The sequence below is a fragment of the Moschus berezovskii genome, chromosome 8 (genome assembly GCF_049115385.1).
Source record: "Moschus berezovskii isolate FMDL1 chromosome 8, NW_MosBer_1.0, whole genome shotgun sequence".
NCBI classification, from domain to species: domain Eukaryota; kingdom Metazoa; phylum Chordata; class Mammalia; order Artiodactyla; family Moschidae; genus Moschus; species Moschus berezovskii.
In genome coordinates, this window is record NC_142467.1 from 105,898,361 (window position 1) to 105,925,198 (window position 26,838).

The 26,838-nt window shown below is 51.8% G+C and overlaps 1 protein-coding gene across 3 annotated transcripts in view; it reads left to right on the forward strand.

Annotated features, from left to right (window-relative positions):
• Positions 1 to 26,838, forward strand: part of SIN3B (SIN3 transcription regulator family member B) — a 48,435-nt gene that overhangs the window by 17,607 nt on the left and 3,990 nt on the right. For 2 of the 3 annotated variants that reach the window (XM_088839143.1, XM_055429228.2), the window contains 10 exons: positions 7,506 to 7,628; positions 8,916 to 9,005; positions 9,442 to 9,560; positions 13,894 to 14,101; positions 18,484 to 18,600; positions 19,669 to 19,907; positions 20,572 to 20,755; positions 22,988 to 23,594; positions 23,750 to 23,919; positions 26,394 to 26,567. In XM_088839143.1, coding sequence (XP_088695269.1) covers positions 7,506 to 7,628; positions 8,916 to 9,005; positions 9,442 to 9,560; positions 13,894 to 14,101; positions 18,484 to 18,600; positions 19,669 to 19,907; positions 20,572 to 20,755; positions 22,988 to 23,594; positions 23,750 to 23,919; positions 26,394 to 26,567 — 2,031 coding nt within the window. Of the gene's footprint in view, positions 1 to 7,505; positions 7,629 to 8,915; positions 9,006 to 9,441; positions 9,561 to 13,893; positions 14,102 to 14,397; positions 14,482 to 15,216; positions 15,226 to 18,483; positions 18,601 to 19,668; positions 19,908 to 20,571; positions 20,756 to 22,987; positions 23,595 to 23,749; positions 23,920 to 26,393; positions 26,568 to 26,838 lie in introns of all 3 variants that reach the window. The other variant, XM_088839144.1, reaches the window with a different exon arrangement.

The following is a 26,838-nucleotide window of genomic DNA, read 5'->3' on the forward strand; positions in this document are numbered from 1 at the left end:
GGTTTTGTATGCTGCAACTTTGCTGAACCCGTTTATTTGCTTTGACAGTTTTCGTGGATTCCCTCGGATTTGCTAGTAATATAGTTTTTCCGGTTTGTGTGCCTTTTGTTTCCTTTTTTGGCTCAGTTGCTCTGGTGGAACTTCCAGCATCATGTGGATTAGAAGCGGTGAGAGCAGGCGTCCGCGTCTCGCTCCTGATCTTAGAGGGGAAGCTTCGTCTTTTTTTTCTTTTTTTCTTTTTTAAATTTTTTGCATTACAATAGTTTAATATGAACAATCAGAACTAATTAACAGTATAACAATATTTTACAACTGAAATAATTAAAATAAACTATAAAATTACTACATAAAACAGGTCTGATCTAGCTTATTTACTTTCTATAATCTCTTCAGTGCTGCAAAACCATTTATTTCTTTTTTTTTTTTTCATGTTTTAATAAACACTTCGTCTTTTTGTATTGCTTTTTTTTTCATCACAATAATAGAAATATAACATCATATATCACTGTAAAACACATTTCCACATAAATGCTGATAAGCACAAAATATTTTTCATCATTTACATTTTAACTGTAATAATATATGGCAGAATTAAAGCTGCATCCATCATGTGTCTAACTCACCTTGCTGTAATGAATTTTTAAATGTAATGGTTTCTGTCGCAAAGTAAAATCGTACATAATGTCTAGTGACACAGTACGCTGGTGGATGGGTGGATTTGGAAAATGGAAATGCAACTTCATTTTTAATTAGATTTATAAACTTCACCACCTCTACCTCCAGCCAGCTTCCCAACCCTCCCTCCCACCACCATTATTTATTTATTTATTTATTTTTTTTAAATGAGGCTTTTAATTAATGTTTGACAGAGCTGATTCAGGTTGAATAGACTAAATTTCTTTAAACAAACTTACTTATACTCCAGAGTCCTTTAAAAACTTAATAGCATTTATACATTGAAGGTATTTGATTTTCTTGTAACTAGCACTTCAAATGCAACAAGCATTTGAAGCAACAAGCATTTGCCCCAACAAGTAAAACTTTCTACAGTTCATAACTTTTATAAATAAAATAAATTAAATGTACAGTGAATAAGTTCTCTGAAATATTTCAATATTTCTGCAGGTTTAGTAACATCGTAAAATACATTTCAACTAAAATTCACAAATCTAAAAACCTGTTAGGCATTTTTAGGCGTTTTAAGTTGGAAATGAAGACCAATGTTACATCGTAATATGCCAATTACAAATAGTACTTCAAATAGCAAATACTACAGTTTGTCCCAAACTTTAAAAACTATTCATGAACTCAACACTGAACTATTGATGGCTATGAGAATTGTTTCCTAGCCTTTTTGAAAATTTCAACTCATTTATGTTTAAGGTAATTATTGATAAGTACGATCCCGTAACCATTTTCTTTATTACTTTGGGTTCAAGTTTATACACTCCTTCTGTGTTTCCTGTCTAGAGAAGATCCTTTAGCATTTGTTGGAGAGCTGGTTTGGTGATGCTGAATTCCCTCAGCTTTTGCTTGTCTGTAAAGCTTTTGATTTCTCCTTCATATTTGAATGAGATCCTTGCTGGGTATAATAATCTGGGCTGTAGGGTATTTTCTTTCATCACTTTAAGTATGTCTTGCCACTCCCTTCTGGCCTGAAGAGTTTCTGTTGAAAGATCAGCTGTTATCCTTATGGGAATCCCCTTATGTGTTATTTGCTGCTTTTCCCTTGCTGCTTTTAATATTTGTTCTTTGTGTTTGATCTTTGTTAATTTGATTAATATGTGTCTTGGAGTATTTCGCCTTGGGTTTATCCTGTTGGGGACTCTCTGGGTTTCTTGGACTTGGGTGATTATTTCTTTCCCTATTTTAGGGAAGTTTTCAACTATTATCTCCTCAAGTATTCTCTCATGGTCTTTCTTTTTGTCTTCTTCTTCTGGGACTCCTATGATTCGAATGTTGGAGCGTTTAACATTGTCCCAGAGGTCTCTAATATTGTCCTCATTTCTTTTAATTCGTTTTTCTTTTTTCCTCTCTGTTTCATTTATTTCTACAATTTTATTTTCTAGTTCGCTAATCCTGTCTTCTGCCTCTGTTATTCTATTGTTTGTTCCCTCCAGAGTGTTTCTGATCTCATCTATTGCATTATTCATTGTATATTGACTCTTTTTTATTTCTTCTAAGTCCTTATTAAATCTTTCTTCCATCTTCTCAATCCTTTTCTCCAGGTTATTTATCTGTAACTCCATTTTGCTTTCAAGATTTTGAATCATTTTCACCATCAAAATTTGAAATTCTTTATCAGGTAGATTCCCTATATCTTCTTCTTTTGTTTGTGTTGGTGGGCAATTATCTTGTTCCTTTACTTGCTGGGTATTTCTCTGCCTCTTCATCTTGCTTATATTGCTTTGCTTGGGGTGGCCTTTCCCTCTTCTTGCAGTTTGTGGAGTTCTCTTTATTATGTAGTTTCTTCGCTGTGTGTGGGGTTGGATGGGTGACTTGTCCGGGTTCCCTGGTTAGGGAAGCTTGTGTCGGTGTTCTGGTGGGTGGAGCTGGATTTCTTCTCTTTCCTTTAGAAGACAATGGCTGCTTTTCTGGGAGCCTGATGTCCTCTGCCAGTATTCAGAAGTTGTTTTGTGGACTTTACTCTGCATTCAAATGTTCTTTTGATGAATTTGTGGGGAAGAAAGTGGTCTCGCCGTCTTATCCCTCCGCCATCTTGTTCCTTCCTTCCCAGAACACTGGATTCTTATATTCCACTTGATCGTGGAGTACCTCTTCCCAGCTGCTCCAGCAAGGCGCAGCCGCTGTACCTTACTTTGGACGAGGGGTATCTCCTCAAGGCCGCCCCTCCTGCTTTGAATGTGGATCAGCTCCTCTCGGCCCTCCGGTGCCCAAGCAGCCACCGCCTCCTGGACGTGGTACAGCTCCTCTCGGCCACCGCCCTAACCCTGGGTGCGGGGCAGCTCCTCTCAGCCACGATTCTGCACGGTTGCGCCGGGAGCCGGGCGTCTCTCGCGTCTGCCGAAGCTTCCGTCTTTCACCCTGACTGTGATGCGAGCTGGGGGCTTTTCGTAAGCAGCCTTAGGTTGAGGAATTCCCCTCTATTCGAAGGTTGATGAGTATCCCATTTCCTCTCTTCGCTCTTTCTCTTTGCCCTTGACAACGGCTTGGGGGGTGAGCACACCAGAGTCCCCCTCCCACCCTCCTGCATCACCACCGCCTCTCCCGGGTCTGCTTCTTGAGTGAGGGTGTGGTGGGGGCACGGGACTGCAGGACAGCAGGTCTCGCAGGAAGGGGCTCACAGGGCAACAGCAGTCCAAGTTTGGATGCCATTCAGGACTCTTGGTGATCAGGTAGACTTCCAGTGTGCGACCCGGGGCTCATCCCCATGTTACCATCCCCAGGACCCAGAGCACCGTCCCTGGGTAGAGTCTCCATGCAGAAGCACGTCCTGACTGAGCCGGAGAAGCTGGCTCTGTGGCACAGAGAGTTCTGTGCCCGTCTGGCTGATGCCACATCCAGGAGCTGTGACCAGTCCTGCCCACCCTCTTGGAGTCTCGGGTGTCCTGGGGGGCTGGACTGAGCCCAGTGAGCACACAGCCCGGGCCTCCTTGGGCTCTGGGCGCTGCAGGGGGCCTTGAGCTGGCCATGTCACCTTCCAGGCTTCATTGCCTTCTCTTGTATGTGGAACTGACCACCCCTCCTGCTTAGGCCGGGACTGAGGTATTGTCCTTCAAGTGCTTCTTGCAGGGCCCAGCTAATACTCAGTGCTTTGGAAAGAGCCGCTATGGTTGTGCTGGAAAATCCAGCCTAGAATCCAGGCTGGTCATCCCATCTCCAGCAGCAGCCTTGCTGCCTGGCCTGCTGGAAGCCCTAGGGGAATGCCTTGGCAGGTGGGGGAAACAAAGCCCCTGTCTGGACCCCCAGGGACAGAGAGCTTACGTCTACACTGGGCCTCTCAGCCTGGCCGCCTCCTTCTGGCCCCGCCCTCGAGTTTGACTTGCTTCTTTTAAGCTCACTGTCTGCCCCATGTATCTCTCTGAGCTTCAGAATCTCAACTTGGTTTTTCCTTTGTGCTCCCAGATAGTGCCCTTCACAGTGCGGCTCCGTTGCCATGGTCCTTCTCTGTTCATGTTCCTGCTCATCAGAGCCCTCCTTGACTGGCTCATGACCGACCCTCCGAACTGGCGCCCAGGGCCACGTGGCCGAGGAGCAGAGGGATCTCAGCACCTCCTTCCCACTGCACACCCTTCTTCTGTTGGCTCAGCCCAAGGTTGTGGGCACTTGGGCCTCTGTGTCCCGGGAACTCGAGCTGCATTGTGTCCCCTGATTTGAAGCCTTTGTTGCTCCCTCGTACACTTGGTGGATAGTCTTTGAGTCTCATCCTCTTGGTTCGGGGTCTGGAATCTCAGCTCTGACCTTGGTGTTGGCAGTTCTCTTCCTGAACCATTCCTGAAGGGATGTATGCCCAGTGGCTTTCCCAGAACCATCGCTGTCAGCGCTGTGTGGTCCAGGGGCAGCCCACCCTGTGGCTTCAGGAAGGAAAGGCCTACCTGAGTCCCTGGCCATCCTTCACCGTTCTGGAGGACATGCCCTGCTCAGGGAGGCTCGGGAGCGTAGCCCCCACTTAGAGAGGAGGTGGGGGTGCAGCGCCTAGACTAGACTTTGAATCACACACCTGGTCCATGTCCTTTGTCCCCTCCTCTCTGCAGGGGCCTGCAGGTCAGCTCCTCATCCAAGAAGTGTGCTGAGAATGTCTGTCCCTAGGCTGGTTGGAAGCTTCCTAAGCAAAGTGTCTGGCTGGGGTGCAGAGCAGGGTCCTGCCTTGGTGGAGCAGCCATCAGACCTGCTTCAGGGGTGGGTGGGGAGCCCCATCTACTGGAGTTGTGGGGATGGTGCACAGCAGACGCTTGGTAACTGGTTACGCTGGCCGTCTACGCGGCTCACATGAAGTCTGCAGGCCTTGGTTCATGAGTTATATTGTTGCGTCTCCGTGAGGGGCGAGTAGAGCCTCTTGTTCCCTGAGGCCTGTGGTCGCAGCACCCCCTGGCGGACACAGCTTGGCATTTACCAAGCTGGATGCTGACAAAGCCCACCCTGGAAAGATAAGCATCACCCTCAGAAAAGCACCTACTCAGTTTCTTTACATGGTATTTGTTATCAATCCAGCAGTGTTTTTTTAAGTGTACATTGGGGGATTTGAGCTGTTTGTGCTTTTTAAAAGGTTTCATCAACTTTTAAAAATTATTAAAATGCTTGTATGTATATATAATCCATCTTATAAACTGACCTTACGTTTCCACTAAAATGGCAGGAGAAAGAAACGAAAGGTAAAATTGGATGTTGTCCTAATTAAACTCGACTATTTGGCCTAGATCAGGGCTCAGCAGTTTTTCTGTTAAGGGCCCAACAGTGAGTGTCTTAGGCTTTGCAGACCACACAGTCTCTGTGGCAGAGGTGCAGCTCTGCTGTGGTGGTGGGAAAGCAACCACAGGCCTTCCATCGGTCAGTGGGCATGGCTGTGTGCCAGTAAAACTATTGACAGACACAAACTGAGCCAGCCCCTGCCTAAATGGTTTCTGGGGACCTTCTGCCTCAGGCATTTGCACTTAGGGACGTTTAACTGAAACATAAGAACTGTCTGAACTGTTAGGGGAAGATTGGTGGTACTGAGCTTGCTTTCCAGCTGGGCGATCTTGGCTCCGGGAGCAGTGGGTATCCCCCTCACTCCCTGTTCCGGTGGGTGCTACTCAGCATGTCATTCTGTCACCCATCCCCCTCTAAGAAGCTATGTTTGCAGTTCTGGGATCTACGGCAGATACCAGTTGAGAATTTTTTTACTTTAGGTTCTTGGAGTAGTCTTGATCTTTGCATAACTACTCCTCCAAAGAAATTCAGCCCCCTAAGGGACAGGGACAGGCTTTGTTGTTGTTCAGTCGGAAGTTGTGTCTGATTCTTTGTGACCCCTGGGACTATAGCATGCCAGGCTCCTCTGTCCTCCACTGTATCCCAGAGTTTGCGCAAATTCATGTCCATTGAGTCGGTGATGCCTCCAGCCTTCTCGTCCTCTGTTGCCTGCCTCTCCTTTTGCCTTCAGTCTTTCCCAGCATCAGGGACTTTTCCAGTGAGTCAACTCTTTGCATCAGGCAGCCAAAATACTGGAGATTCAGCTTTAGCATTAGTCCTTCCAGTGAGTATTCAGATTTGATTTCCTTTAGGACTGACTGGTTTGATCTCCTTGCTGTTCAGGGGACTCTCAAGAGTCTTCTCCAGCACCACAGTTTGAAAGCATCAATTCTTTGGCACTCCGCCTTCTTTATGGTCTAACTCTTACATCTGTACATGACTACTGGAAAAACCATAGCTTTGACTGTATCCATAGTTAAGTAATAGATCTTTATGATTGTAATTATTTACATAAAAACAGTGCATGTTCTTGAAAAAAAAGCGTTAATGAGAGGATCAGGTATGAAAAGCAAATTTCCCTCCTTCTTGTCTCAGTTTCCCAGTCATTCTCCTCAGAGTTAAACTTACAAATGTCTTATATATCTTTACAGAAACCTCTGAGTGCAAACAAATGTTTGTCTTTTTTAAAAAAAAATGGCATCCTGTTTGTTCAGTTGTTTTTTTCTGTTTGGGATAACAGTGTATCAGATATGCCTGTCCCTAGCAGCAACACAGAGCTGACTCATAGCTGATGTTTGCCTCTGTTTTGTTTGGAGGCACCACGGTTTATCCACCCAGCCCACCCTTCGTGTGGTGTCTCTGCATAAAGGCCCCATGGTGGGGTGGGGGTGATGGCGCTGTGCCTCTGCAGCCCAGCCCCGCAGAAGAGCTACGATCTGTCCACCTTCTCCCTTGCCTGCTTAGACTTCCGTACAGATGACAAACGCTGACTAGATTCTTCCGGAACCATTCTTCATAAATATTGCCAGCACCCTGACCTGTGCATCAGTGCTTGGTGCCGAGAACCAGCAGCAAGCGCCCCCGCTGCCCATGATGACATTGCCTCCAGGATGCATTTTCTCGTTCATGGGAAGGAACACAGACTTGGCTGGAAGGCCCCCAAGTGACCTGGCAGCCGGCAGCCGCTTCCTCTTGCTGCCAGGTCATCTCACCTGAAATGCTTTTCCTTCCTGCGGTACACCCAGACACACAGGCAGACACCCTGTCAGTGGTCTGCTGGGTGAGTCTAGCACCAAGGCCCAACTTCAGTGTCTTCCCGCTGAGCCCTCCCTCGCTTGTCAGGACCCTCGTCCATCGGGGCCTTCCATGAGACTTCTCGCAGCCTCACAGCGTGCATCTGTGGTGAGCTGGGCACACAGGTCTTTCCTGCAGTAAACATGAGCATCTTGAGAGCCAGGCTCAGCTCTCATTAGGACCAGGCCCCTGGCCCATGGCAGACAGTGCTCACCGGGGCCGTGAGCTGAGTCGCAGGTGGTTCCGTGTGCTCAGGTACATTGAGAACCAGTGCTGATCACCTCCCGTGTTTGTGTCCTTAGTTCACAGGAAATGGGCCATGCGAAATGAACAGTGTTCAAAAGAGCGAGCATGAGAAGAATCTAGAGCACACCAAAAAGCGCTCCCGGCCCTCCCTCCTCCGTCCCGTGTCTGCACCAGCAAAGGTAACTGTCAGCTGTGCACCTAGACGTGTGTGTGGACACTCCGCAGCCTGGCCTTCTCTCTGGATGACCTGGGGAGCAACGTGCGGAGGCCCTGAGCAACAGGCTTGGGGCAGGAGGCTGAGGCCAGGCCCTAGTCCCGCTTGAAATTCACTGTCTGTGGGAGCTTGGGAAGACGGCTCAACTCTAAGGTGGCTGTTCACCCATTCCCCTTGGCTCACAAGATTGTGTGAGATGGGTGTCATGTCCTTCCGCGTAAACCGTATACGCTGCTCAGCCTGCTGCTTCTCACCGTCGCAGCACTCATGGGCAGGACGCCCACTTGCAGTGGTGCAGGTTGGTCGCTGCACAGGGTGCCCTGCCAGGGGCTGCGAGGCTCTGAGGCTGCTCTCCTGTTGTGCTCCTCACCTGTGAGGGTGATTCGCTTACTCCATCACCCCTTGTGCATTTGCTAGTTGGCTTTCTGCTGGGAGGGAGAGCTTTTTCTCCATCTCCATTTATTTAATGTGTCTTTATGGTTGTAATCGGTTACTATCAGGTTTTTTTGTGTTTTTTGTCTTGTTTTGCTTTGTTTTTCTGGGCTGCACCTTGCAGCATGCAGAATCTTAGTTGCCAGACCAGACATCAAACCCATGCCCCTTGAAGTGGAAGTGCAGTATAATCTGTGACTATCATTGTCTTGACTCTAAACTGCCTCAGATCTGGCCAGTGGGGCCCCAGTAGGTTGGCTCTTATGTCCTTTTGACACATGCCCATCATTCTTCAGGCGTTTAGGAGATGGTTTGGTAGTATTCTCGATGTCTCAGGAGTGTGGCCAAGTCAGGTCCAAGTCTAGCCTAGACAGAACAATCTTCACAGCGACTTAAAACCCAGATTTCCCCAGGATCTTCTCATTGCCATTCCCCCTCCACCCCCAGTCACAGTCACAGCCCACGGGAGGAGCAGGCAAGAGAAGTTTCTGATACTGTATCTAAGGCCATGACTCCCTTGCTATTGTTACTCTGTGATGCCCCTGCCTAATAGCAAAAGCGCTAAATTGCTGAGGTTTAGATCCCAGACTGTGGGCAGGGTGGTTGTGTGACTTCCACTCTGCACTCTGTCCTGGAGGTCGAGGTGGGTGGTCCTGAGAAGTTCATCCGTGGGGGTCCTGGGCAGACCACCAGCCACACCTGATGACGGTTCCTGTCAGGAAAGTCCCACATTGGCGATGCTGTGACTCTCACAAAGACGGACACAGCTGCCACCTGTGAGATGCACAGAGCATCCATGGCGTGGGCTCTCTCTCCGCAGAAGAAGATGAAACTCCGTGGTACCAAAGACCTGTCCATCGCCACCGTGGGCAAGTACGGGACTCTTCAGGAGTTCTCTTTCTTTGACAAGGTGAGCGGCAAGACCAGTGACCTCTGGGCCTTGCCTGGTTCAGGCTGGCCTCTCCCAGCTCAGATCTGAGCAGTTGAAATGAGGAGGAGGTAGCAAGGGGCCAGTGGCGGGCAGTGGGCAGGAGGTGACGAAACGCATGGGAAAGGCCGAGCTCAGAGCCCATGCCACATTTGGGGACACGCGTCTGCCACTCGGAAGCTGTATGGCTTCTCTGAAGCAGGGGTGGTTCACGGGCTTCCTGCCCAGAGTCAGTGGGCAGAGCCAGTGAGATGGCTCTGGGCACGTGCTGTCTGAGTGGAAAGCAGTCCCCTGCAGACCACAGCCCCCCTCTGTAGCACCCTTGTGTTTGCGGCTCCGTGTGCACCTGGTGAGGTCAGACCAGGTGGGCTTGGGAGCGGGGTGTGGCCAGCAGGGGCCCCTGACACTCTCTCTGCAGGTGCGCAGGGTGCTGAAGAGCCAGGAGGTCTACGAGAACTTCCTCCGCTGCATCGCCCTCTTCAACCAGGAACTGGTGTCCGGCTCTGAGCTCCTCCAGCTGGTTGGCCCGTTCCTAGGGTGAGTGGCACTTCTCCCCCTGCATTTTGTCCTGTAAGTGCCTTTCACCCATCTTTTGGCTGTTGTATTTGGCAAACGCTATATCCGGTTTTTTCTGATTTTTTTCTTTAAGTTGGAATTGTTACAGACATCACAATAGATTCACCAGCAGTTGTAAGAAAGAGAACTTCTGGGGAGCGTTCCCCCGCAGTAACATCTGTAGCCAGTGTCATAACCAGGGTGTTGACTTTCAGACAACCCACCCATCTCTTCATGTTCCTGTTTTACGTGTGTGTATGTACAGTTGTATCACCTGTGAAGGCTGGTGTGTTCACTGCCACTGTGCAGGTACGGAGCAGCTGCAGAACCACAAGGATCCTGGTGTTGGCCTTTGATACTCAGATCCATATCCCTCCTATGCCCCAGGCCCCTGGCAACCCCTCAGACCTGTGCTTCTTTAAAGCTTAAATGGCAAGAGAGTTATGTAGAGTCATACACTGTGTGTTGTGTATCCTTTCAGGATCAGCTTTTTTCACTTGGCATAATTCCCTGGAGATTCATTATGCTTTTTAAAATTCTATCAGAAATTACCAGGAAGAATGAAATGACTGGTCAGCATCCCTGATGTCCCAAGAGAAGTGCTGTTAGCAGATCAATGACCCACTTCCATCCCATGCTGCTGCCCTGTGTGAGCCACCCCAGGGCCCAGCAGCTTCTGAGGGGATGGCGCTGGTCTGGGGGTCCCGTGTGTGGGAAGGGGAGTGTGCTGGCTGCCAGTGTGCTTCCTGCTCACCAGCTTGGTCATGTCCAGCCTGGGTCTGAGCCTCAGTTTCCATGCTGTCAAGAGGGGATTATAAATAACACCTATAGAGCTTTTCAGAAAGCTCCAAGTGGGCTTTTCATGAAGACTGTTAACATCTCAAACATGGTGATTTCTCACTACACATCACATGCTTTTTTTGTTACAATGTGTATGCATTAGTCACTAGGTTGTGTCCGACTCTTTGTGACCCCATGGACTGTAGCCACCAGGTTCCTCTCTCCATGGAATGCTCCAGGCAAGAATACTGGAGTGGGTAGCCATTCCCTTCTCCAGGGGAATTTTCCTGACCCAGGAATCGAACCCAGGTCACCTCCTGCATTGCAGGCGGGTTCTTTACCATCTGAGTCACCAGGGAAGCCTGCCTATTTAGGTCCCAAGACAACTGCAGGGGCCGCTGGGCTCTGGGAGCAGCTACCTGAGCCTTCCTAATAATTTAAAAAGCTTTTAAAATTTTTTCTTTTTAACATAAAATAGAACCCGGGTCCAGGAAACCACATAACTGAAGAATGGCTTGGTAAAATCATTTTTAGGCCAATTCCCTTGTACCCATAACCAGTGTCACAAATGGACCTTGCCAACCTCCAGGAGCCCTCCATGTGCCATGTCAGTCATGCTCCCTCCCTTGGCTGAGGAGTGACCGCCTCTCTGCACTGATTACCATGCAGCCAACCCAGGCCGACACCACCAGACACACAGCTCAGTCTCATACCCCGAACACAGAACCGGTCTGGGTTTTGCTTCTAGTATGTAGATCTCTCTTCATGTCTAGGTTCTCCCTCCAGTTTATTCTTTACCATGTCTGCACTGGCATCCCCGTGGCATGGGTGCACTTTGCCAAATGTATCTTCACGGTCCCCCACATCCCTCTGTCTGTCAGGAGGCAAAGGTTTCCTCGCTTTATGTGGTTTATTCACTAACTGCAAGTTGCAGAAGAGAGCACCTTAACAACGTTTATTACAGTTTCAGGGTCACGAGTTGCTTTCCTTTCACATCAGGGCCAGTTAGAAACTGAAAAGGGGACCGGTTTTTTTAGCCTTCTGTGAACTCAAGAATGAAAATGCACTCGCTGTGTGCACAGCTGAGGAAACGGAGGCCTGAGTGTATATCTCTCTCTTTCCGCGGGGCAAGCTCTCATAAAAGAGGCATTGTGTGGTGGTGGGTGAGCTCAGGGGGATCAGACCTGGAAGCCGGCCCTTCGCTCATCACCCTCTGTTCTCTAGACCTGAGTGTGGCTGCTGAGTTTCACGTCAGTGGCACCACATTATCAGGCTGGGCTGCAGCCTTCTCTCTTTTTTAAACTCAGCAGTTCTTAGACCCACATGATCTGTTTTCGTGACTGCATAGTGTTCCCTTACTTGTATGTATCGTGAGTTTCTCAGCAGGGTCTGTTTTGTTGGACATTTGCCTCGGTTTCTCCCTGTAGTTGTTGCCGAGTTCACGCTCTCGGACTGGGATACTCAGAGGTCTAGTTAAAGTCATTAGGAGGTGCTTCTCTGGTTCTGAGAGTGCACACACATCAGGCTGGTCCTTTCCATCGGGTTAACTTTCTGGGCCTCCTGAAGATCTGTTAACACTCTGGAAAGCCGCCCAGAACAGGATGGCAGCATCACAGAAGTCTCAGCTAAGATGTGGCTGGGTCTTTCTTTTTCCAGTTTTATTTGTCTATTTTGGCTGTGCTGGTCTCTGTGGCTGGGCGGGCTCTTCTCTGCTTGCGGTGTGTAGGGATTGCTCTCTGGTTGTGCTTCTCAAGCTCTTCATTGCAGTGCCTTCTCTTCCTGCAGAGCACAGGCTCTAGGGCTGTCAGGCTCCAGTAGTTATGGCGTGTGGGCGCAGTAGTTGCAGCTCGCAGGCTCAGTACTTGTGGTGTATGGGCTTAGTTGCTCAGCGGCATGTGGGGTCTTCCTGGATTCAGGGACTGAAGCCATTGGTCCTGCGTTGGCAGGCAGGTTCTTTACACACCGAGCCACCAAAGAAGCCCCCTGCTCGCTCATCTTGATCTGGTGCCCAGCTGAGTTACTGTTCCTGCCACAGCCCTCTCCCCCAGGAAGCCTCTCTCTGCATATGTGAACTGCTTTCTGGGTTTGCATGTCGAGGGCAGCCAAGTGCAGTGATCCAGAGAGCTGCTCCCTAGTGACAGTGTGGCAGGAGTTGGAGGTGCAGGGTTGCCACCCTTCAGAGTGGTTTGTCCTGGCGTGACCTTGGACGTCCTTTGCTCCAATGTTGTCGTCTTCCTTGCCTGCATTTCCATTGGCCTGTGGGCTTTTCTTGTGAGCCAAGTTGGGGGTGGGGGAGGCGGTTCTTAAAGGTGGGCTACAGCAGATGGCCATCTCGGAGCACACAGTTAAGGAGGGGAGACTGCTTGACTAAGTCACGGAGCAGAACCACCACACCGGCTGTCAACATATCTGCACCCTCTCTGTAGAATTTGATATTCATTTAAACAATCCAGCTGACGCTGGTGGTCAGTTGCCGTAAAATCTTCCCGTCAACATGCACAACCGTTCTGTTATGATTCCTGAGAATTTGTCCAGGGAGAGGGTCTCTCTCATGAGGGAGGAGGGAAGCAACTTTTTCTCTCAAGGACCAAGGGTCACGACCACCCAGCTTCTGACACCATCAACCACAAGCAAATATATGCACAAGGAAATACTAAGCAAATGGATGTGACCGTCCACTAGTGAAACTGTCTAGAGATAGGCCTGGGCAGGTTGACTGGTTTGCCCGCCCCTGGCCTGGTGCTCAGCTCCTTCCAGTCAAGGAACATTGCTGACTCCAGCTTCTGCCAGCCTGGGTCAGTCTTATCTTGGGTGTATCAAGGACTTCCCGCGAGTGGTGGGGCCTGGTTGGTGACAGAGGGATGCGGGGGGCATGGGACAGTCATACACAGGATTACTTTACCACGTTGGATGCTAGTTCTGCCTCTCACCCCTCCTTTCTGAAGTTGATTCTGACCATTATTAACTACCTGCATCAACACGAAGCCATTCTGATATCTCTGGATCATTCTCAGAAGGCCCTCAGGAGGCTGACTTATCATTTGTCTTTCTTTTTTTCTTAATGTTTTAGGGGCTGTTCTGGGTCTTCACTGCTGAGCACAGGCTTTCTCTAGTTGTAGCAAGTAGGGATTACTCTCTAGTTGCGGTGCTTGGGCTTCTCTTGTTGCAGAGCATGGGCTCTAGGGCTCAAGAGCTCAGTAGTTGCTCTGCAAGGTGTGGGATCTTCCCAGAACAAGGATCAAACCCACATGCCCTGCTTTGGCAGGTGGACTACCAACCACTGGACCACCAGGAAAGTCCTTAGACTTTTTTTTCAACTGAAGTGTGGTTGATTTACAATCTTGTGTTAGTTTCTGGTGTACAGCAAAGTGATTCAGTTATACCAGATTCTTTTCTATTACGGGTTATTGCAGATTACTGAATGTTGTATAGTAGGACCCTGTCGTCCATCCGTTTTATGTATAGCAGTGTGTCTGCTGATCCAAACTCCTGATTAATTCCTCCCCACCCATCCCATTTGTCTTTGTTTCTGAAGGAAATTTCCAGAACTCTTTGCACAGTTCAAGTCCTTCCTGGGGGTGAAAGAGCTGTCCTTTGCTCCACCCATGAATGACCGATCCGGGGACGGAATAAGCCGGGAAATCGACTATGCCTCGTGCAAGCGCATCGGATCCAGCTACCGGGCACTCCCCAAAACCTACCAGCAGCCCAAGTGCAGTGGGAGGACAGCTATCTGCAAAGAGGTAGAGTCCCTAGGGCTCCATCAGCTTATGTGGTGCCTGTGCCCCCTGTTCTGGATGGATGGAAGGGTGTTGATCCACCCGGGCACTGGGTGGTAGATGGTCCTGGGATGTAGCAAAACACAATGCCGAGGCAGAGAAGATGGTCTCTTACCCGGCTGGTGGCTCTGGCAAGACCCAGAGCACACGCTGCCAGCACACAGGTTTTGGCTCACTCCACCACCCTTTAGACTGAGATTTATCTCTGCCGTGAGCCCGCTCTGTTCCAGGTTCACTGCCCTCAGCAACTTTCTCTTTAGCTTGACCACTGGATGCTTTTTGAAGTTAGTGGACAGTCTTACTGCATTTCCAGAATTCAAGAGTGCCTGCATATTCCAGGATATGTAGTCTGAAAGTCAGCAGAGCATGGCCCATGAACCAAATCTGGTTCACAGTCTGTGTTTGTAAGTAAAGCTTATTGGCACACAGATGGGCCCATTTGTTTACATACTGCCTGCGGCTGCTTTATCAGAACAAAGGCAGAGTGGAGTACAGGCGTCTGTGGGTGCGTGAGCGCGTATGCAGTGTCTCAGTCGTATCCGACTCTTTGCGACCCTATGGACCATAGCCCACCAGGCTCCTCTGTCCATGGCATTTTCCAAGCAAGAATACTGCTATTTCCTTTTCCAAGGGAGCTTCCTGACCAAGGATTGAATGCACATCTCCTGTCTTGCAGGCAGATTCACTGAGCTATCAGGGAAGTCCCATTACCTTGCAGATGTTGTGGGTTTGGTTCCAGACCACTGCAATAAAACAAATACCACAATAAAGCCAGTCACATAAATTTTGGGGTTTCCTAGTACATGTGGAAGTTACGTTTGTGCTATACTGTGGTCTGTAATATTAAGTGTGCTATCAGTTCAGTTCAGTCACTCAGTCGTGTCTGACTCTTTGAACCGCAGCACGCCAGGCCTCCCTGTCCATCACCAACTCCCAGAGTTTGCCCAAACTCTTGTCCATTAAGTCGGTGATACCATCCAACCATCTCATCCTCTGTCGTCCCCTTCTCCTCCTGCCCTCAATCTTTTCCAACATCAGGGTCTTTTCAAATGAGTCAGCTCTTCACATCAGGTGGCCAGAGTATTGGAGTTTCAGCTTCAGCATCAGTCCTTCCAATGAATATTCAGGACTGATTTCCTTTAGGATGGACTGCTTGGATCTCCTTGCAGTACAGGGGACTCTCAAGAGTCTTCTCCAACACCACAGTTCAAAAGCATAGTATTATATTGAAAAAGAAAAACCACAACAGTATATACCTTGATTTGAAATAGTTTATGTCGCTAAACACGCTGACCCTCTTCACCTTCGCTGAGCTGCTGATCACTGGTCCCTATGACAAGTGCAGTAACGACGAGAGAAGTCTGCAGTGCGGCACGAGTCAGCGAGATGTGGCACAGAGACGCAGAGTGAGGAGAGGCTGCGGGAAACGGCCTGACGGGCTCACTCGGTACAGGGTCGCTGCAGACCTTCACACTCTCTTTAAAAAGGTGACATCCATGAAGCACAATAAAAGCCTCTTCCGCTGTAGACCCAGCAGACCCAGTTACCTGCACAGCCTAAAATATTTGCTACCTAGCCCTTTATACAAGACCAGGAGATGACTGTGGCTCAGATCATGAACTCCTTATTGCCAAATTCAGACTTAAATTGAAGAAAGTAGGGAAAACCACTAGACCATTCAGATATGACCTAAATCAAATCCCTTATGATTATACAGGGGAAGTAAGAAATAGATTTAAGGGTCTAGATCTGATAGAGTGCCTGATGAACTCTGGACGGAAGTTCGTGACATTGTACAGGAGACAGGGACCAAGACCATCCCCATGGAAAAGAAATGCAAAAAAGCAAAACGGCTGTCTGAGGAGGCCTTACAAATGGCTGTGAAAAGAAGAGAAGCAAAAAGTAAAGGAGAAAAGGAAAGATACAAGCATCTGAATGCAGAGTTCCAAAGAATAGCAAGGAGAGAGAAGAAAGCCTTCCTCAGCGATCAATGCAAAGAAATAGAGGAAAACAACAGAATAGGAAAAACAAGAGATCTTTTCAAGAAAATTAGAGATATCAAGGGAACATTTCATGCAAAGGTGGGCTCGATAAAGGACAGAAATGGTATGGACTTAACAGAAGCAGAAGATATTAAGAAGAGGTGGCAGGAATACACAGAAGAACTGTACAAAAAAGATCTTCACGACGAAGATAATCACAATGGTGTGATCACTCACCTGGAACCAGACATCTTGGAATGTGAAGTCAAGTGGGCCTTAGAGAGCATCACGACGAACAAAGCTAGTGGAGGTGATGGAATTCCAATTGAGCTATTTCAAATCCTGAGTGATGATGCTGTGAAAGTGCTGCACTCAATATGCCAGCAAATTTGGAAAACTCAGCAATGTCCACAGGACTGGAAAAGGTCAATCTTCATTCCAATCCCAAAGAAAGGCAATGCCAAAGAATGCTCAGACTACCTCACAATTGCACTCATCTCACACGCTAGTAAAGTCATGCTCAAAATTCTCCAAGCCAGGCTTCAGCAATATGTGAATCGTGAACTTCCAGATGTTCAAGCAGGTTTTAGAAAAGGCAGAGCCACCAGAGATCAAATTGCCAACATCCGCTGGATTATGGAGAAAGCAAGAGAGTTCCAGAAAAACATCTATTTCTGCTTCATTGACCATGCCAAGGCCTTTGACTGTGTGGATCACAATAAACTGTGGAAAATTCTTCAAGAGATGGGAATACCAGACCACCTGACCTGCCTCTTGAGAATCCTGTATGCAGGTCAGGAAGCAACAGTCAGAACTGTACATGGAACAACAGACTGGTTCCAAATAGGAAAAGGAGTACGTCAAGGTTGTATATTGTCACCCTGCTTATTTAACTTATATGCAGAGTACATCATGAGGAACGCTGGGCTGGAAGAAGCACAAGCTGGAATCAAGATTGCCGGGAGAAATATCAATAACCTCAGATATGCAGATGACACCACCCTTATGGCAGAAAGTGAAGAGGAACTCAAAGGCCTCTTGATGAAAGTGAAAGAGGAGAGTGAAAGGGTTGGCTTGAAGCTCAACATTCAGAAAACTAAGATCATGGCATCTGGTCCCATCACTTCATGGAAAATAGATGGGGAAACAGTGGAAACCATGTCAGACTTTATTTTTTTGGGCTCCAAAATCACTGCGGATGCTGATTGCAGCCATGAAATTAAAAGATGCTTACTCCTTAGAAGGAAAGTTATGACCAGCCTAGATAGCATATTAAAAAGCAGAGACATTACTTTGCCAACCAAGGTCCGTCTAGTCAAGGCTATGGTTTTTCCCATGGTCATGTATGGATGTGAGAGTTGGACTGTGAAGAAAGCTGATTGCTGAAGAATTGATGCTTTTGAACTGTGGTGCTGGAGAAGACTCTTGAGAGTCCCTTGGACTGCAAGGAGATCCAACCAGTCCATTCTAGAGGAAATCAATCCTGGGTGTTCATTGGAAGGACTTATGCTAAAGCTGAAACTGCAATACTTTGGCCACCTCATGCGACGAGTTGACTCACTGGAAAAGACTCTGATGCTGGGAGCAATTGAGGGTAGGAGGAGACGGGGACGACAGAGAATGAGGTGGCTGGATGGCATCACTGACTCGATGGACATGAGTTTGAGTGAACTCCGGGAGTTGGTGATGGACAGGGAGGCCTGGCGTGCTGTGGTTCATGGGGTCGCAAAGAGTCGGACACAACTGAGTGACTGAACTGACTGACTGAGCCCTTTATAGAGAAAGTTTCCCAACCCCGAAGTAGTAAGATTTGTTCATGTGATCAAAGTCACATTTTCTCTTAAAGCTACTTTTAAATTAATGTTACCATTAGTATGATCTGCTCTTCCCTGGTGGCTCAGTGGTAAAGAATCCACCTGCCAATGCAGGAGATGTGAGTTCAGTCCCTGGGCCAGGAAGATCCCCTGGAGGAGGAAATGGAAATCCACTCCAGTATTCTTGCCCAGCAAATCCCATGGATAGAGAGGAACCTGGTGGGCTACAGTCACAAAAGAGTCTGACACAATTTAGCAACTAAAACAACAACAAAATTAGTGAACTGAAGTGAAGTGAAAGTTGCTCAGTAGTGTCCCACTCTTGGTGACCCCATGGACCGTATAGTCCATGGAATTCTCCAGGCCAGAATACTGAAGTGGGTAGCCTTTCCCTTCTCCAGGGGATCTTCCCGACCCAGGGATCGAACATAATTTCCTGTAGAATCAGGATTGTTCCTTATCCTTGGATCTTCTACACTGGACCACACAATAAAGCCCTGTGGCCATGGGGCCACTGTCTCTCCAGTCACGGCGTTTCCTCTTGGCGCAGGTGCTGAATGACACCTGGGTGTCCTTCCCCTCCTGGTCTGAGGACTCCACCTTCGTCAGCTCCAAGAAGACGCCCTACGAGGAGCAGCTGCACCGCTGTGAGGATGAGCGCTTCGAGGTGCGTGCGGCACTGCCCCCCTCCGGGGCCCCCTCCTCGGCCCCGCCTTCCCTCCGGCCCGCTCTGTGTGTCCTCTGCCCCGCGGGATGCATGCACATCCTCCTGAAGCCGTCCAGTCTCCTCTGGGGTGTCGGCAATTCCAGCGCCTTCCAGCAGTGCGCAGCTCCCAAAAGCCTCCCTTCTCTGCCTTGCTGGCCTCCAGGCTGGCTCTGCGATGCTGCTTTTTTTCTTTTTTTAAAGTGTGCATGTATTTCATTAAGTACAGCTAGGGTCACTTAAGTTAACTTTTGTAACAGATTTTATACTGAGATCATTGTAGATTCACATGCAGCTTAAAAAATGGCAGAGTGCTCCAGGTGCCTTTGCCCCAGTGGGAGTGGCTTGGAAACCTCTGCGGCAGTGTCACAGCTGGGGTGTGGGCCTTGACCCGGCCTGTGATCTTATTCACATCTCCCTCGCTGCGCTTGTGTCCATGTGTGTGTGGGGTGGGGGCAGCGGGGAAGGTCTTGTGCCTCAGTGTTTGTCTTGTGCACGTGTGTCTGGCTCTGTGGATTCTCTCCCCTGTGGAGGTCTGTGTACCCACCACCAGCCAAGACACCAAACAGTTCCCCCGCCAGTAGGATCTGTCCCGCTGTTCCTGTGTAGCCCCTCCCAAATCTCAGCAGCCGCCAGCCTGTCCTCCAGCTGGTCCACTCGGTCCCGAATGGGAGCAGTCACGTGGTGTGTAACTTTGGGGATTGGCTCCCCCTCCCCTGCACATACTCTGGGGAGTCATCTGCAGACTGTGTGTACTGTGCATCCCTTCCTCACTGATGAGGGCAACGTGCGTTCGATGCCTGTGAAGAGGGCCAGACCAGGGCCTGTCCCCCTCCTCAGATGGGTCTGCCAGTGGGGAGGTCCAGGTAGCACCAAGGCCTGGATCTGTAACCAGCCATGCTTGCTGCAGTCCCCTGGTCCTGCATCCATCACCCCTTCCCCACCTCTGTCCCAGCCTCCCTTCTGCTGGCCCGGGCTCATCCCTGGGGGATGAGCTGACCCACTGACCTCTTTCTGCCTTCCTGTCCATAGTTAGACGTTGTCCTAGAGACCAACCTGGCCACGATCCGGGTGTTGGAGAGTGTCCAGAAGAAGCTGTCCCGCATGGCGCCAGAAGACCAGGAGAAGTTCCGGCTGGACGACTGTCTGGGGGGCACGTCGGAGGTGATCCAGCGCCGCGCCATCCACCGCATTTACGGCGACAAGGCCCCAGAGATCATCGAGAGCCTCAAGAAGAACCCTGTCACCGCCGTCCCCGTCGTCCTAAAAAGGTGCCCTCACGCTCCTCACCGCACCGCCTAGGGGCTCATTACTGCTGTTTGTCGCAGGTGTAATCGTGACTTCCCCACTTTGGGGACTCAGGCTGGTTGATTGTGTTTTTTGGTCTTCCTTTCTCTCCCTGTTCCATCCCCAAGAGGAAAGTACAGCTGTTAGCGATTATTCTTGTCCTTTTCAAACATTCCACTCTGCACGTGATCATACCTAAACGTGAAGAGTAATTATCTTAAAGCACAAACAGGGCCATCCTGTATCATGGCTTGCCTTTTATTTAATTATACATTTTGGGACCCTCCCTGTGCTGTGAACAGTTATTGGTTAAGTGGCTGCCCTGAGCTGGGTGCCATGCCCAGTGCTGGGGCTGCAGACGAGAGTGAGCCCGACACGGTCCATCCAATCTAGCAGGGGAGCCCAGCAGTCGAGCCAGCAGCCGCACAGAGTGTGTGCAGTCAGTGCTGTGGGCCAGGACAGGGAGGAGCTTCAGGACGGTGATGTTTGAGTAACCATAAAACTGACTATAGCAAGGTCCCTGCAGCCAGCCCAGAGCCCACCCCGCGTGCCTGGAGAAGGCCATCCGGGCTTGGAATGGGTCTGTGGGTCTGGGGTGGAAGACAGATGCGCCGGGCTGTCGTGTGCTGAGCCTGCTCCCCCCCACAGGCTGAAGGCCAAGGAGGAGGAGTGGCGGGAGGCCCAGCAGGGCTTCAACAAGATCTGGCGGGAGCAGTATGAGAAAGCGTATCTCAAGTCCCTGGACCACCAGGCTGTGAACTTCAAGCAGAACGACACCAAGGCCCTCCGCTCCAAGAGCCTGCTCAACGAGATCGAGAGCGTCTATGACGAGGTGAGGCCCCGTGGCTGGCCCTCGGGGCTGCGTGCAGGGGGCACCCTGCCTCGTCAGCGGAGGGCTGAGTCCTCCACTCCCCGCCCCCTCCCCGCACCTCCCTTCAGGCGACTGGGGCTGGCAGCTTTCCTTTGCTGCTGCCTGCCGTGGGCCTCACCGTGTTACCACCTTCGGGAGGAGGGTCCCATCCGAGCCTTACTGTAGGTCTTACTGTATGGTACCGTTATTGTCCAAGTTCTGGCCGTGGGGAAACAGGCACAGGAGCTGGCCCCGTGCCCAGGCCGGCCACAGCAGATGAGGGTGCCACCTGCCGCCACCACACTGCCCTCTTAGTGCCCTGCCCGGCTTTGGTGTGGTCCGGCTCACAGGGCCTGAAGTGAGGCCGGCCAGGCCCTGTGCTCGAGAAGGTAGGCTTTGAACAATGCCTGCGGGGAGAGAGTTACTAGCGGGAGCCTGAGGCAGGAATCCTGGCGGGAGGGAGCTCACTGGGCGTTGGCTGTCGGGGAAGGGGGGGCCGCTGCTCTGTGGTAGAGCCCAGGTCAGGGAGCAGCGTCACTGACCGAGCGCCCCCCCTGGCCAGCTCACTTCCTCTCCTCTCTTCCGCACCGAGCGGTGGGGCCTCGTCTTACCTCCAGGCTCTCGAGCGGCCCCGCTGGGAGGCTTATCCTGCCCAGAGCTCGTGTTCCTCCACATGTCCGTGGAGACCCCTGAGGGTACTGGCCCCAGACCACCCGCCCTCCTGCCTGCCTCCCGGCCTCGGCACCCAGCGCTCAGCCCCAAGGTCCACCCTGTGATCTGGCCTCTGCACTTCAGGCTGCAGATGCTTGAGGCCTGAGGCTCCCACCCCCACCCCAGAATCGGTGGCGCAGCCACTTCCACCCTGCTGCCATTAGCAGAGTCCGCAGGGCCTTCCCTGGGGTCTGAGGGAGAAGGACCAGGGCCTGGTGAGCACTGCGTGTGCGGCTCCTTGGTGCTTAGGGCAGGAAGACCCTTCTGTCACATGGCTCACAGAGGACAGTGTGTTACGAGCTCCAGAACTTGCTCAGGAGATTTTGAAGGGCGTTTATGACATACGCAAGGTGGGGACTCAGGAAGCAGTAGGATGAAGGTCACACTAAAGAGCCAGGAGTAGGGCTGAGCTGCAGCACCCGTACCCCACCTCTGCCTGCCGGGACCCACTCAGACTCCACCCGTCCCGCCAGTGAGGAGGGAAGGAGGCCTCGGGATGCTGCAGGTTTCGCAGTGGAGAAGGGAGCACATGAGCTGCCCGTTCCAGAAAGTGGAGCCCCTGGCCAGGGGCAGCCTGAGAGGCGCCGCCCCTCTTTCCCGTCGGGCCCTCGTTCCTCAGGGCCACTGTTGAGAAGGCCAGGGAGGGCGCGTCCTGACCTCGGGCGCTCCCCGCTCACAGGGACAGCATCCACGCTCGCGTCTTCCCGGGACCTGGTGTGCCTGCCTCCGCCGTCTCCTGCAGGGGACCAGCGTCACCAGGAGCAAGCGTGGTGTGGGGCAGCCTGCGCAAGGCTGTGCGGAGCTGAGGCTGTGTTCGGGTTTGCTGGAAGGAGAGTGGTTGACTGGACAAAAGTAGCAGGGAAGGGTGAGCCTAAGGATGGAGTTTTCCAGGGAGAAAGAGCCAAGGCACGTGTGAAGGTCTTTGCACAGCAGGACAAGCTCAGCACCCCCGCAGCATCAGAGGAGTGCGGGGTGGCCTGCCAGGGCCCGGGTCCCCTCCTGCGTCGTGCGCGAAGGCCTGGGGCGGGGGTGGGGGGCAGCTCGGGCTGCTGGAGCTCCTGTGTGGCTCTCGACTCCGTGCGGGGAGTTGTGGAGTGGGCTGGTAGACGGGGACGAGCAGGGGGTGGCCTGTGCTGGCGCCAGGTAACGGGAGCACCATGGAGGGGCTCGTGGCAGGTGGGGAATGGCTGGTGGCGGGAGACGTGAGGCTGGTGTCAGCCAGGCGGGCAGGGCTGGAGGGGGAGGAACTGCAGTGGGACCAGTCGCAGGTCTTGCAGGGTCTGGCTGAGTGTGCATGAATGACGGTGGCAGAGGCCCGTGCTGCGCTGAGCCTTCCTCACCCCCTGGCAGCCTGGGGCAGCTGGAAGAAAGATAGTGCTGCCCTCATTCCCCAGTCTCGGCACTGTTGGAGGCCTTGTGGGGGAGTGTGGCCTCCTTTTGGTCCCCGACCGGGGTTTCTCCTCACGGGTCACTCCTGTTCCAGTGGCTGCCCTGTCTCCCCAGCACCAGGAGCAGCACTCGGAGGGCCGCAGCGCCCCCTGCAGCGAGCCACACCTCATCTTCGTGTACGAGGACAGGCAGATCCTGGAGGACGCGGCCGCCCTCATCAGCTACTACGTGAAGCGGCAGCCAGCCATCCAGAAGGAGGACCAGGGCACCATCCACCAGCTGGTGCACCAGTTCGTGCCCAGCCTCTTCTTCTCCCAGCAGCTGGACCTGGGCGTGTCCGAGGACTCCGCGGATGAGGGCCGGGCCAGCCCCCAGGGGCAGGCTGCAGACCCTGGCGGCGACCGGAAGAAGCCAGCGCCCGGGCCGCAGAGCAGCCCCCCAGAGGAGAAGGGGGCCGCGGGCGAGGCGCCGGCCCCGGAGCCGCAGCTTCCACAGCACAAGCCCCTGGATGACGTCTACAGCCTCTTCTTCGCCAACAACAACTGGTACTTCTTCCTGCGGCTCCATCAGACCCTGTGCTCCAGGCTGCTGAAGATCTACCGCCAGGCGCAGAAGCAGCTGCTGGAGTACCGTGCGGAGAAGGAGAGGGAGAAGCTGCTGTGCGAGGGCCGCCGTGAGAAGGGCAACGACCCCGCCATGGAGCTGCGGCTGAAGCAGCCGAGTGAGCCCCAGGCCCTCCAGGCACTGGGAGGGGAGACGGCTGCCCTGAGGGAGCCTGGGGCAGGAGGTGGGGGCAGGGGCCGCCCGTGTGCATCTGTCCTCCCCGCGGCAGCCGTGTGTGGGCCACACCCGCGGTGACCAGCGTGCCGCCCGCAGGTGAAGTGGAGCTGGAGGAGTACTACCCGGCCTTCCTGGACATGGTGCGGAGCCTGCTGGAGGGTAGCATTGACCCCACACAGTACGAGGACACGCTGCGTGAGATGTTCACTATCCATGCCTACGTGGGCTTCACCATGGACAAGCTGGTGCAGAGCATCGCCCGGCAGGTGAGGAGGCGGCCCCGCGGGCCCTTACCTCACCCTGTGCTGTGGTGGCCCCGTGGCAGCTTTCTTCATTCTCAGTTAAGGTAGAATTCGTGTAATGAAAATCCACCATTCTTAAGTGAACCTTTCAATGGAACTTAGTATATCTGTAATGTGCCATTGTTACCTGCCCAGCTCTAGAACATTCCCGGCATCCCCCAGGGAAGCCCCCTCCCCACTAGCAGTCACTCCCCATCCTTCCTCTCCCAGCCCTCCTCTGTCTCTGGGGATGTGCCTGTGTGGACAGTTCACATAGACGGACTCAGGAAGCACGGTGGCCTTTGGCGTCCAGCTTCTTTGACTCAGCATTGTTTTCAAGCTTCATGCACGTTGTAGCATGTGGCAGTGCAGTTTTTTAAATATTAATCTGGCTGCATTGGGTCGTGGTTGTACACAGGATCTTCACTGAGTCTCCTGGGCTCCCTAGTTGTGGTGCGTGGGCTCAGTTGCTCTGAGGCATGTGTGATCTTAGTTCCCCAACAAGGGATCAAACCCACGTCCCCTGCATTGCAAGGCAGATTGTTAACCACTGGACCACCAGGGAAGTCCCAATGCAGGAAGTCCCTTTCGTTTTTATGCCCAAGTGGCGTTTCATTTTATTTTTGGATGGAGTGCATTCTGTGCTTCCATTCCTCCATCGGTGGACACTTGGGTTGCGTCTACCTTTTGGCAGTGGTGATCAGTGCTGCCCTGGACACGGGTGTGTGCGAGATGTCAGCGCTCCTATTGACAAATCTTTCATGAGGGGAGTTTAGCAACCTGTGAAGGAAAGTTATGATCAACCTAGATAGCATATTAAAAAGCAGAGACATTACTTTGCCAACAAAGGTCTGTCTAGTCAAGGCTATGGTTTTTCCAGTGGTCATGTATGGATGTGAGAGTTGGACTGTGAAGAAAGCTGAGCGCCGAAGAATTGATGCTTTTGAACTGTGGTGTTGGAGAAGACTCTTGAGAGTCCCTTGGACTGCAAGGAGATCCAACCAGTCCATTCTAAAGGAGATCAGTCCTGGGTGTTCATTGGAAGGACTGATGCTAAAGCTGGAGCTCCAATACTTTGGCCACCTCATGCGATGAGTTGACTCATGGAAAAGTCTCTGATGCTGGGAGGGATTGGGGGCGGGAGGAGAAGGGGACGACAGAGAATGAGATGGCTGGATGGCATCACTGACTCGATGGCCATGAGTTTGAGTGAACTCCGGGAGTTGGTGATGGACAGGGAGGCCTGGCATGCTGTGATTCGTGGGGTCGCAAAGAGTCGGACACGACTGAGCAACTGAACTGAACTGAAAGAGCCTTAGCTCACTTCTGAGGGGACTGGCCATGATGTGCCTCAGCATCACCCACAGCTGAACGTCAGCCAGAGGAGATTGGTCACATGATATAAGCAGCAAAAGCCCAGGCGAGTCCAGCGTGGGTCCTGCTTGGGGAACACTTGTTTACTGTGACTTTGGTTTCCTGGTTGTCAAGTGAGGTTGTTCATTGTAAAGTGGGAAAAAAGTGGAGGGAAGAATCAGGTCATTGCTCTGCCTCTCAGATGCAGGCACTAGAAACATTTTAAACTCATCACTGACCAGGGGACTTTTGCAGAAACTAACACTTGTGGCTGGCAATTTGCTATGTAAGTGATACTGAAACTTTTCCAGTCAGTAACATTTGAGTAGCGAAGGGTGTGTTAATGTGTCTCTGGCCTGTCTGGGATGCAGCTCAGTGCACAGAGAGACGACTCAGCTCTGTTTGACCCTGCAGCCTCAGCTATTGTCAGTACTTGTCTCTTCATAAACTTAAAGGTTTTAAGTACGTTTATAGGTATTAAAGGAATCATGTTTGTAACTGAACATTGTTGCTGTTGTTTAGTCGCTAAGTCGTGTCCTACTCTTTGTGACCCCGTGGACTGTAGCCCACCAGGCTCCTCTGTCCTTGGGATTTCCCAGACAGGAGTCCTGCAGTGGATTGCCGTCTCTTTCTCCAGGTGCTCTTCCCAACCCAGGGATCAAACCTGCGTCTCCTGCGTTGGCAGGCGGCTTCTTTAGCAGTGAGCCCAGGGAAGCCCAGTGACTGCATGTCGGGGAAGGATGGCCATTTGCCGTCACAGTGGTTTTCAGTGATCACACCCACTTGGGCACAGTTCTGTACATTTCTCATACCCAGGCAGAGCCTGCTGGTCTGCTGTGATTTGGTAGGCTTTGGTTGGCTTTTTCTCTGGTCTAGTCTGGTTTGCTTTGACTTAGTTTGCTCTAGTCTGGTTTGGTTTGTGTAGCTTAGGCTCGTTTGGTCTGGTCCGCACCTGGCATGGAGGTCGCCCTGCACAGCCTGTTGGACACTGACCTTCACCCCCTACCTCGTGGACTTTGCCACGACCCCTCTGAGTGAGGTGGGGGCTATGCCTCCCCGCTTCTGGGGGGCACACGCCTGGCACCAACCAGCTCTTCCGCCCGCAGCTGCACCACCTTGTGAGTGACGACGTCTGTCTGAAGGTGGTGGAGCTCTACCTGAACGAGAAGAAGCGGGGCGCCGCTGGCGGGAACCTGTCCTCCCGCTGTGTCCGTGCCGCCCGGGAGACCAGCTACCAGTGGAAGGCCGAGCGGTGCATGGCCGACGAGAACTGCTTCAAGGTGAGCGGCCGGCCAGGCTCCGCCCCACATGAGGCTGGCCATGGGGAGAGGAGGCACCCACCACAGGAGCCCAGCGCCCTGTGCGGCTTTCCCGGGGCCTCTGGGTGTGACCCCAGCCCCAGAGGCACCCAGGGCTGGTGAAGTGGCCACCCAGCAGTGGTCCCTCAGGGAAGGATTGAGGCTTGGAGCCTGGGGAAGCGGGGGCATTGATGTGCCATTGATGTGCTCATCCTGTGCCAGCCTGGGCTGTTCTCGCAGCTTTAGGCTGTTT